General features: G+C 33.3%; 1 protein-coding gene across 1 annotated transcript in view; it reads right to left on the reverse strand.

The window, feature by feature from the left end:
• Window positions 1–12,269, reverse strand: part of LOC115233395 — a 48,181-nt gene extending 35,912 nt beyond the window's left edge. The window contains exons 1-8 of the mRNA XM_029803782.1: window positions 11,975–12,269; window positions 4,700–4,936; window positions 4,079–4,240; window positions 3,086–3,382; window positions 1,818–2,078; window positions 1,471–1,724; window positions 1,153–1,387; window positions 135–361 (exon numbers count right to left, since the gene is read on the reverse strand). Of these exons, the coding sequence (XP_029659642.1) occupies window positions 135–361; window positions 1,153–1,387; window positions 1,471–1,724; window positions 1,818–2,078; window positions 3,086–3,382; window positions 4,079–4,240; window positions 4,700–4,876 (1,613 nt within the window). The 5' untranslated portion in view covers window positions 4,877–4,936; window positions 11,975–12,269. The remainder of the gene's footprint in view (window positions 1–134; window positions 362–1,152; window positions 1,388–1,470; window positions 1,725–1,817; window positions 2,079–3,085; window positions 3,383–4,078; window positions 4,241–4,699; window positions 4,937–11,974) is intronic.
• Between the last annotated feature and the right edge of the window lie 213 nt (window positions 12,270–12,482).

Raw genomic sequence — 12,482 nt, forward strand, 5'->3', positions numbered from 1 at the left:
ACAAGTTTTTAAATAAAGAGATCGTAAATGATAAATTTTCTTTGAATAATCTGATTGAAGCTAATTTAAAATACTATATTTCGGAACTTTATAAGAAATCGTTATTCAACATATAAATAATTCTTTTTCTTTACCTTTCGCAATGATCTCCGGTATAGCCTTCGGGACATTGCGTGCATACATATCCACTGTTAATATCAGTCGGTTCATCAAGCTGACAACTCGGACTGAAATTGTTGGATTCGATGGAAAGTGGACAAGCGCATTTCTTACAGTCTTCGCTGGTGCCTCTCGTTGCGATACCGTAATATCCTATAGCGCAACGATCGCATTTTGGACCCACTGTATGATGTTCGCAAATCTTCACAAAAAATTATGCAAAAGATATAAATTAACAAAACAGTGACTTATAAGAGTAACAAATTAAATTTATATCAAAAAGATCTAATTCTTTTAAACTTCAAAAATATATATATAAAAAAGATAAATTTACTAAAAGCGATTTGAAACAAAATTGCAATAAATATAAATTAAATAATTATATTTAAACAAGCAAAAGAGGGAAAATGAAAAAAGCCAGCTTTAAGTTTTTATTATCAAATCTTTAAAATTAGAGAATCTTTTTAAAAGAAAGGTATCTGTTATTGTTATATGTATAATACGAATATTCTACGAGTAAATTGATTGAATGCTGAATCGATAAATTAGTTCGCGTGATCGATGAATCTTGTGATCTATAAGACGCAGTTCGCAAGATCAATGCAAGTATAGATACCTAATGTAATCTACTATGCCGATTGAAGAACAGAATATAACAGTGAAACGTTCAGATCTTTCAGGGTTCATGTCTATGTTAAAGTCAGTTGCACACTGGTGAACTTTTCTTATATATCATCTATGCGGTTATTATACATATATTTTCATTAGGAAAAAGTTTGTTTAACACTAAACTTAATATAAATTTAATTAATATTTTTTTAATTAATTAAATATTTTAATCTAGAAAATAAGTTATATTTTTTGCATTGATTTCGTCATTTATTTTAGTTATGGACAATAAAATAATAAAAAAATATTCTTTTATATTTATTTCTTACGATGTATTTTGTATTTTAATTTTATATATATTAAAATAAATTCACCAAAACTTACTCCACATTCACCCATCATGAGATCGCAAGAGCCCGCGTGGCCGTTGCAGTCGCATTTCACGCATACGTGATGATCCTGATGATCGGAACCGTTGATCGGCTCGCTCACGTATCCCCAAGCGCATCTCTCGCATGACATTCCCGTGTATCCCTCGGGACACTCGCATATTTCGACTAAATTGTCGGTTTCGCCATCCGGCGATAATTCGCCCACCGCCAATATGGCAGATTGGAGACTGAAAAAAGAGTAATAACAACAGTAATTAATATAAATTCAAGTATACAAGTTGATATGATAAAAATTTGCCGATTCACATACCTTCCCTCGATCTGCTCCGAATGATACCGCGCTCTTATCATCAGGTACTTCAGATCAGCGAGGACACGCATCATCTGCATCCTCGTTACAGGATCGCCGCGAAACTCGGTTCTTCTCAACCTCGGTTTCGTCGAAATGTCCTGCACTTCGCTTCGCACATGATACCAGCCATGTTCTCGTAGAGGCACCACGATTTCAGCTTCTTGACCAGTGTATTGTTCTTCGCCGTACGCTATGCGCATCCCATTGTTACCCTAAAGATAAAAATTATATGTTGTTATACATCTATTTTCCTCTAAAACTTTAGGATTATAATGTATGCAAATATGCGAGAGCCGGATACTTACAACTAGAATAATGCTAGGCTCCGTGGTGGGTTTACCGCTGGTGTCGCCTCGCATGACAACCCACGTAACCGAGTACGTGAGATTGCTGCCGTATGAAGATACGCGATTTCCCGTGTAGATCAATGGCGCCAGCCAGAAAGGGCTGTCATATTCGACCTCGAACGCCGCCACGGTTAACCATCCGTTGTCCGTGTCCAAGGTGGGGACGACTGGCCGAGACGCGTTCATGTCGGTCACCAACCAGTTCTCTAATGTAGAGATCTAAGAAAAATATAAATTTAATTTTTGTATTTATTACATCATAGTAATTCACGTTATTTTATTTTGCTGTCACAGAGTCACAGATTTTTGCAGTATGATCATATCCATAATAAAAAATCATTCATATATAGGGTGTTAAAAAAAAAGGATTCAGGACTACTTGAAGGGCAGATAGTACTCACGAAATGAAGGAAAAAAGTCCTAATAAACATGGATCGAAAAATTAATATTGTCAGAGATATAAATAATTTTTCATTTTAGTTAAAGTAAGTGACTTACTCACTTCTGGTGCTCTCGCGCGACATGAAAACAAACATTATGACCTCTGTAAAGTTGGTCGCCCATTTTTGAAATTTTAAAAAAATTGTTGGAGTTCTGGATGCCCCCCAAAGAGTTCTAGAATTCTTTATCAGTTTTAGAAATAGCTCCATTGTTTAAAGAAAACTCTAGAACTCATCGGGGGGCACCCAGAACTCTAACATTTTTTTTTTTTGATTTTGGAAATGGGGGGCCAACTTCACAGAGGTAACATTATGACGAATTACATCAGAGAACACAAAATGCTTGTCAAATAATTAAAACAATACGGGATTTTTTTAAAGAGTTCGCAATTTTGTGACACGAAGATGTAAAGCATGTATGGAAGTGGGAGAAGGACATGTAGAAAATCTTCTGTAATCTTTGAAGTTTAAAGAATTCTTCTTCTTTCTTCTTTTGGAAGAACAAATTTTTCTTTTAGATAAAAAAATGGTAAGATATTCCGTTGTTGACGAATTGTTGATAATTTCAACAATATTAATTTTTCGACCCATGTTTATTAAGATATTTTTTCTCCATTTCGTCAGTACTATCCGCCCTTAAAATCCTAAATCCTTTTTTTAACATCCTGTAGATTTGAAAATTTTAAATGGTAAGAATGTCATAAAATGTTCAGAGTTTAATATTATCAAAATTTTATTATCAAAATATGAGAAGAATTTTCTTTGCATTAAAAAAGAAAGACTTACCATGTTGTACGATAATGTTGCGGTGGTGCAGCGATCTGTTGCGTCGAAGCAATAGCAGGACAAGCAGCCATCGACGTTATCCTTGGTGAGCGCAAAGTATCCCGATTTGCACCGATCGCAAAAGTCCCCGGCGACATTCGCCTTGCACAAACAGTCACCCTCGCAATCGTGAGATGGCAGAATCCCTCGGGAATCGCAGGGACACGGCATGCAATCGGGAAATTGTCGATAACCAGCCGCGCATTGATCGCACTTGTATCCCGAATATCCCGGCTTGCACTCGCAGGCACCTGCTACCTGTTTAAACGAAAGCTGATATGTTCACATCGATTAAAATCAATCGTGAAAATTGGCCGCGCGGCCAATCAGGAAAAATCATCCACATAAATCATGCACAGGATTATCGCGCGGCTAATTTTTCTTTCTTTCTTCAAATTCAGCAAAAGTAAAAAAGAAAGAGATTAATAAGGCTTTATATGTAAAGACACAAATTTGAATTTCGCAGACTATTAGAATTGACACGTTGCCAATCTGCGTCTGGCTCTAACCCGCGAAATTCAAATGTGTTTTCAACGAAAGTAGTTACGGTAATTTTATGTCGTGTGTGATACAAAAAAATGTCGTTTATTACTCCAAAAAAGCTTTTTTTATTTATTAAAGAGATTGGACACCAAAGTTCACATGCAAAGAAGATATTTTATAATTTAAACCAGTTTGAAATTTTTAACATAAAAATTTAATTTTTATTTAACTTTATTTTAAGTAGATATTTTTTTTTGCTGAGATTTTTTATGAATAATGTCATTTACTCCAAAAAAGCTGTTTTTTATTTATTAAAGGGATTGGACACCAAAGTTCACACGAAAAGAAGAAATTTTATAATTTAAACAAATCTAAAATTTTTAATATAAAAATTTACTTTTCATTTAACTTTATTTTAAGTAGATAATTTTTTGTTGAGATTTTTCTATGGAGAATTGATATAGAAATTACCTTTCCCATACGCGTGTAGGAATCGTCAGGAGTGCAGTAGCCTGTACTACCATGTATGTTGCAGTCGCAGGGCAAGCATGGTTCTGATGCATCAGGCGCAACGCCGTTTGGCCTGTAGTAGCCGCTCTCACAGTTTTCACAATTAATACCAGCCGTATGATCCTAATTCAAGTTTTGCAAATAATTATCTTCTCATTGCAAATAATATCGTATTGTAAAAAAATATATTCTTAATATTCTTAAAAAATCCCGTTATTTTTTAAATATATATTTGACACATTTATTATCAAACATTGATAATTATAGAAATATTGTAGTATTTATAAGTTTAATTATAAACATAATTTTTACAAAACACAAAAAATAAGTATTTTATCTTAGTATATTTTTTTACACAAATAATCCTCCAACGCATTTTCCAAAACAGATTCTCTTTCAAATATTTGACTTCGAGTATTTAAAAATGTGCAAGAATAATTAAATTAAAAGAAAAAATGAGAAAAAAATAGCTCTCTTTCTCTTTCTGTATTTAATTAATTATTCTTGTAAATAGAAAACCATTCGTTTCCAGAATGTACGTACAATAAATCATGTTTTGTATTATTTTTTTTATCATCTCACCGTGCAATTGACGCACACGCCACCGCCTCGGTGTTTCCCACGAATATCCATGGACATTCTCCTGTCGGCCACTTCCTGGTCGTATATGCAGGACGTTGCGTGGCCGTTGCAATTGCACATCTCGCAGTGAAAGCCCTTGCCAGCTGTGCCGGGCCTCCAAGGAATCTGATTGTACATGGGGCAGCATTTTTCGCATCTTTCGCCGCACGTGTGGCGCTCGCATTGGCATTCCTAATGCTGAAAGATAACGAGAAATGCGTTTATCAGATGCCGCGAAATGTCCATGTTCTTAGATTATGTATATTCTCGCCAAGTCGTATCGCGAATGCGCGCGATCTATTGCTCTTGATAGAACAATGTAAGGAGGCATTTACTAATCGTTTGCTACACAATTTTTCCATTATTTCTGTTTATCTTCAAAGAAACACTCGTAAACGTCCTTACTTATCGCAGAGTGACTCAGGATTTATTTTATCCGTTCTATTTCTCCGATTCGTCACATTTTGACAACGCGTGATCTTTAATCACTGATCATTATAAATAAATTAATAAATTTTCATCGTTTGTATAATCTGATTTTTTTATTATTAATATCAGATTATGAGTAAAAAAATTAATAATTTTAATAACCAATGTTTTTTTTGCCACTTGATATATTTTACGATATGTAACAAAATATAATAGCATCGAGGCTCAAGATTGGGAATGATTGAATTGTTGATTATATAATAGTATGAATCGATGCATTCAATAATATTACAAGCTGTCCGATTATTACGAAGTCATAAAGACAGAACTTTATAGTCGCGGTTACACTTATCCGAGTATGCGTAAACGATATGCGTATAATCGCGGATAACTATATCGCCGGACATAAAGCGAAGTTTTCATTGCGCTGGACTTTATACATTCGGTTTACGAGTATGTCTCTCTTTGTCGTCTCAAGGATCCAGCAATCGTCATAACATCGCGAAAATAGCGTTTGCGGCCAGCGAATCGTTCACAATCGTAACAGTGGCAAAGATAAAGCACAAATAGTTCAAATATTCGAGTATCTCTCCTTGACAAATGGAAGGCAACTCCTTTTTCCGTACATAATATCGAAAATAGAAAGGCACATAATCGGAATATTTGAATTATATAATAAATTAAAATAAATGAATCTGTAGAAACTTCCTAATTCAAAGTGTCTATCCAAAGCTTGTAAAAAAATTTTGAGAAAAATTCTGAGAATTCCCTGATTTTTCAGGTAATTTGTTTAAAATTCTAGGTAAAATTAGAGAATTTTTTAGATGAAACTTTTTAAAAGAAGTTTTTTTTTTGTGTGCGTTTTCTAATGCTTTCCACTCATACAAAGGAAAAATAAACCACTTAAATTTTAAATATTAAATTTAAAAATGTACTGAAAAGAACTGAATGACTTTTGTAAGATAAGCATTTTTTATTTGCATAATATTTTCATTGTCTATTATTAATTGTAATAATTACAATAAAAAATGTGTATTCAGTATTGTTTGCTATGACAATAAATATATAATCAAAGAAAAAAAGATATATATTTATAATATATTTGAAACATATAATTCACAATCATTGGCCAATCAGATTGCCGATGCTTGCAATATAAGAACAAAATGCTCAAAAAGAGAATTTTTGAAAAAGTTCCCTAAGTTCGAATAAAATTCCATGAGAATTCCCTGATTTTTCAAGATAAAAACGAAATCCCTAAGAATTCCAGGTTTTCTAAATTTTTCCAGAGAATAGACACCTTATAATTAAGTGTAACACTATATAGCCTTCGAGCGATAAAATTAATAATTAATGTAAAATTGTAAATGTCAGCTATTAATATTATTAAATAAATGCGCTCTCTCTGTCGGAGTTATCTCGATTGACCCGGCAATTATCGGGGACGTACATTGAATTGGGCCGAAGAAATCGCGCGAAAAATTAGCGCCAAAAATAAATTGCGAGATTAGTGTGCCCCCATGTCACCGTATTTCATGTCGTATCGCGTGCGGAAGAAAAGTTAACGCGACGTGTGCGGTCTTATCATTGATGTGAGAAGCGAACAAACTACTTCGGTCAATCGCGATATTCCTTCCTTCCTCCGTTAACACGTGCTCGATATTATTTACTGCCGGTGATAATGGCCACCCAGTTCGCGATCGACGATCACAAGTCCCGGTTTCTGCAATTACTCTTTTGCCGCGGCGTCGTTTAACAAACCCGAATTATATTTCATCGGGAACTGTAATGTTCCGGCACCGTTATTCTCGAATCGAGATATGAGCCGGTCGAAAAATAAAAACCTTCCGATTTTATATCGGGTGCCCCGATCGAATGACTCGACCTTAATTTCCACGATCAATTTCTTCGACTGATCTTTCTCTTATTAAAAGAAGGAGATCGATAGTTTTCGGATTAGATAAAGCGATTGGAAAAAATACTACACTCACGAAAATCAATTGTGTAAATATTAATAAATTGTAAAAAAAATTTACATAATCTGGTTATAAATCTTAAATTATACGCTGTCCGAAAATTGCACGATCCTGTCTCGATTAAGTCTCGTGGAATAGTGGAATACGTTTAAAAACTAGAAATCATTAGTTGAACAGAGATATTGATAATAGCAGTAATATAAATGACTGCATAAATGGCTGAGATAATGTGTTTTTTGCGGGAAGACCAATGTTTCGAGACAAAAGCTTTAATGAAGCTACAAGAGATTTATGTCACATAAATGAACCGCAAGATAATGTAAAGCGTTTAAATCTTCTACAAAGAAAAAGCATTAAAATGTTTTACATAATGAGAAGAAAATTAATATTTCTTCAACATAGAGATATAAAACTGAGAGTTTAATTTCTCTCAGTGTCTTCTATCTGGTTTCTCAACATTTAATTTAAAGGATCTTTTAAATAAAGAAAATTAATGAGAGGTTTTATAATTTATTTTCCGTTCTTGAGAAAAGATTTAAACAAGATTCGCAAAAAGATTAATTAATTAAATGTAACTGCCCGGAACGCATTCGGGATGATGAGGCGGTCAGAGAGACGTCAATGCTAAAATGACCGTGACAGTTATACGGAATTGATAGAGGCACAATGCTCCGCAATGTTCTCATCCGCAGTTATAGATAGACAAAAAACCGTCAACATCCCGTAGACTCTCGCGTTTCCTTTTTTTGCGCCTCGCTATATCTGCCATTGCACTTCCCGCAATAATTCCCCCGCTTCGATTCATAACAACGAGCTGAATGAACTTGTACTCGTGACTCCGTATCGGATGAACGAACGTCGTGAAAATTCCACGAGCAAAATACTACGCGGAGGTCAATGCCCATCCTATAGTGCGGTGCTATAGAGATACGTGGCGTTGCATCATGAATGACACGATAGCTATTCTATCGTATTTACACGCCTACGGTTTCGCGAAAAGCCTGTCCGATTCTTGGAATGTCAAGGCACATTGGCAACGATACAAGAGGCAAGCTGCAGAATTCGATGCATCATGTTCTTCTGTCATTTTACAAAAGCGATAGATAAAATTTCTTACGAATAAAAAGATCTTATCTATATATGTTCGAGGTTTTCATGTATTTTTTAAAATCTTGTTTTAAATTGGCAAGAGAACAAAGTTCTATAATTATAAAAAAAATTTAGTTTTTTCAAGTTTAATATTAATGTGCACTCTAAAATTATATATTATAATAAGTAATTTTATTAATAAATAAATTTTTTTTTATATTAAGATATTAACTAATTCGTAAAATTTAAGGATGTATGTGTCATATATCAAAACATTGACAAAGCATGAAAATTTCGTAGACTGTTCTACTATTTCTTCTGAGTATCTGTGCAAAATCTGAGCACAATTCTCTTAACGGTTTGAAAATTATTTAAGTTTAAAGTTAGTATTGATTCCTATGGAAAATTGCATATTGTAGCACTTATTGACAAATTTGATAAGGAAGAAACATTGCTTACAAAATAAAAATTTTCACACACATTAAGAAAACTCTAATAAATATTTGTGCAAAACTTGATTTAGATCCATTTACTCGTTTAAAAGTTATTTAATAAAAATTATAGAAAAATATTATCTTTCTCTCTCTTTCTGCAAATTACTCATTTTTCTTTGTTTCTTGCAGTTGATTTCAGGGGGTATTCACGATCAAAAGTTTTTGTCATAAATTGGGAAAAATATTAATTACAACTATTTTCTTTTACGAAGACGTTAAAAACCGTATTATTTTGTGATACTTTAATTTTTTTTATAATCCGGATTTATTTATTTGATTTTTCAGTATAACAATTTTTCAGTAACAAAAATGTTTTTTTTTTTTTTAATTTTGACAGGTTTTTGCTAATATTGTACAGTCAAAACTTAAGTAAAATGCAGATAATAATTTTGACAATACGTTAAATTTAAATGAATTGTAAGAGAATACTGCTTCTCAAGAACTTTATACAAAGATTATTTTTCTTTTTTAATTTTGCACTTTGTCTACAGAATAAGACGATCGTAATACGACTCGAAGAGGCGTTTCGCAATTCCAAGCGACAACGTCGGTAATTGTTAGGGGACACGGTGAACTATTATTGTCTGTTAAAGCCGGCTGTATAGAGCACATGACTCGGCGAATGTCCATTCTCGGATTGTAACAAGCGAGGATTCGTGTTCCTGCAGCTGTGAGAAGAAAATAGAGAAGATGAAGGAGCCTAGCTTCGCGAAGAAATATGCCGCTGACGAGAGTAATTAATCACTCGCGTTGACTATTGTCTTCTTCCCGCTCGTATATTGCGCCGTGCACTATCTGAGAAACTGCAGCCACCCGTGTTCGTAATTAAACGTGAATCATCTCTCGGGATAAAACATAGCGTTTACAGTTTTATTCCGTCTCGTGACTGCCGTAAATTTAGTCCGCGCCGCTCGTACGTTATTGACCTGCATTTCGCGTCGTGCGTTTAACACTAAACATGCTCGATATTCACATCACGTTCATAGAACCTTCTCCCCTTGGTAATTAAAAATTTTTAATAGTTTTTATCAAAAAAATATAAATTATTTATTTCAAAACCTTTTATCGTATACAAAGCAGCAATATTATTGTATTTTTGCAATAATTAATTACATATTTATAAATTTGGAAATTTAATAGCATATCTTTAATTCATACAAATTATTACGTTTAATTATATTACATTATTTACGACAATAGAAAGTAGATTTCTATAAAATATCACTAATATAAAGAGATAAATATTTAAAAAAAAATTTAAATAAGATCGTCAGTATATACTTGAGTAAATCTTTACGTAATAATAAATAATTATTAAGTAATTATTCATAAAATTCTCGATTAGAAAGATTTTTAAAAAATTCATTATTACAAATATAAAATTGTTTTTCATCATAATAGGCGGCAAGAATGGGCATAAATAATAGCTGTAGCGTCCGTAACAATCAGGTGACGAGCGCACGATTCGGGTCATCCTTTGTTACGTGAATGAAGAATTCTCACGGTTCTAATCATGATTCATCGTTCTATTCCCCGAGAATCCCGCAAGGCACTTCAAATGCGTATCCTAGAAACCGCAACATTGATAGTGACGAAAAAAAAAAACTAATGGCGCCTCTGAAAGCACCCATTCCGCGCGATCGCAAAGGGACCTTAATTCCTGGCGGCATGTCTATAGCTTTGCGGGTAATGATTCGAGAAGAAGGGATCCCGCCATTAGAGCGGTGTCGGCGGACAAAGGTCTGACAAGTTTATGGCACTTTCGATGGATTTATTTGCTAAGCAGCCGAATCTTCTTAGGTGTTCGCTTCCGAGAGTGCGACCAACTTCGGAGACGCAAAAATTTTTAATTTTCCCCAATCTTTCGCGAGAAATAATTTTCGAGATAAATATGGGTACAAGTCGATTCTGCAAAAGAATTATAGTAACAAATTTTATTAAAGAAGCAAAAATTTGTTCAAATCACGTTGATGCGGTTATCAATCTGCAGGGTGTCTATCTAAAACTTATAAAAAAATTCCCTAATTTTTGAGAATTTAATTTTTCAAGTAATTTGTTCAAAATTCTAGGTAAAATTAGAAAATTTTTAGATGGAACTTTTTAAAATAAGTTTTTTTTGTGTAAATTTTCTAACGCTTCTCACTCATACAAAGGAAAAATAAACCACTTAAATTTTTAATATTAAATTTAAAAATGTATTGAAAAGAACTGAATGACTTTTATACACTCAAAAAAATGTCTTGCTGATATAGGTAGATTTCTAGGTGTCGCAACAAAAATTTATCGCTATTTTTTGTATCTGTTAGAATATTGTCTGTTACATATAGAATTTATAGCAGCAACATTCTAATAATATCTTCTAGAAAATTTAGGTCCCATTGCCAAATGTTAATCACTGCATTGGATAAACATGAGTTTCGATACTACAGCTAGAACGATCTTTGTGAGAAATATAACTGCCAATTATAACTGCAGCATCGAAAAATTGAGAAAAATTGTTTAAAAGAGCTAGATAGATTGGGCGCGTTATACAAATATATTAGACGTGAGGATTATATATTCATTTGTTTCTTGCCGCTAATTTTTTCTGTCTACCACAGCCAAACTTTATAACAAGTATGATTGACCTTAACATGGATAGGCGCCACAGAAAAACATTCTTTCTAAATTTCACAAACAGTTCAGATATAAATTCTGTCTCTGTCACTTAGATTGATTAAATGCGAAACATATGCGATATCACAATATTTGCTAATCATTTATGTACCTCAGTTAATTTTGCGCACCCAGAAAATTTTTGCTGTAGTTGCAATACCACTTTTTTGAGTGTAAGATAAGCATTTTTTATTTGCTTAATATTTTCATTTTTTATTATTAATTGTAAGAATTACAATAAAAAATGTGTACTCCGTATTGTGTATTCAGTATTTTTTGCTATGACAATGAACATATAATCAAAGAGAGAAAGATATATATTTATAATATATTTGAAACATATAATTCAAAATCATTGGCCAATCAAATTGCCGATGCTTGCAATATAAGAACAAAATAATCACAGAGAAAATTTTTGAAAAAATTCCCTAGATTCGAATAAAATTCCATGAGAATTCTCTGATTTTTCAAAGTAAAAACGAAATCCCTGAGAATTACAGATTTTTTAGGTTTTTCCAGAGAATAGACACCCTGCGACAGTTATTAGTGTACTATATATTTTACGTTGAAATATAATATTCGCTCGCACTTACCCCGTGATGAACGCTGTACAGACAACGAGACGCGTGTCCCGAGCACAGACATTGTCCTCCAATGTTAATTTCCTTTATCGAGTAAAAGGCACGTCTTTTGTCGGCGAAAGCTTCGCCGCTGCGTCGAAGACCCTGAAAACGTAGTCGCACGTATCTTGCCTGGGTGAATTCCTGCAGAGTTGTACTGTGGTTCACAGCTCCGGGCCGACCGCTCACCAGGTACGTGTGGATCTTTCAAACAAACAATTAAAATTCCTGTTAGAGCCACAACACAATCTCCCGCCGGGTGGTTTGCTATAATAGATGTATCCATTTCCAAATATACATATATTAAAATAAAATTACATATAAAGAATTAATGAAGAATTATAATTCGAAAGGATAAATTTTACTCACAATCTGTATCCGAAAAATATGATTGTTTTTTAAAAATATTTTTCAAATTAAAAAAACCATAATTTTATTATAATAAATGTAAAATACAAAAGAAATAGAGAAAGAGAGATAA

Source organism: Formica exsecta, unplaced genomic scaffold, assembly GCF_003651465.1.
Source record: "Formica exsecta isolate Colony F162 unplaced genomic scaffold, ASM365146v1 scaffold174, whole genome shotgun sequence".
In the NCBI taxonomy this organism is placed as follows: Eukaryota; Metazoa; Arthropoda; class Insecta; order Hymenoptera; family Formicidae; genus Formica; species Formica exsecta.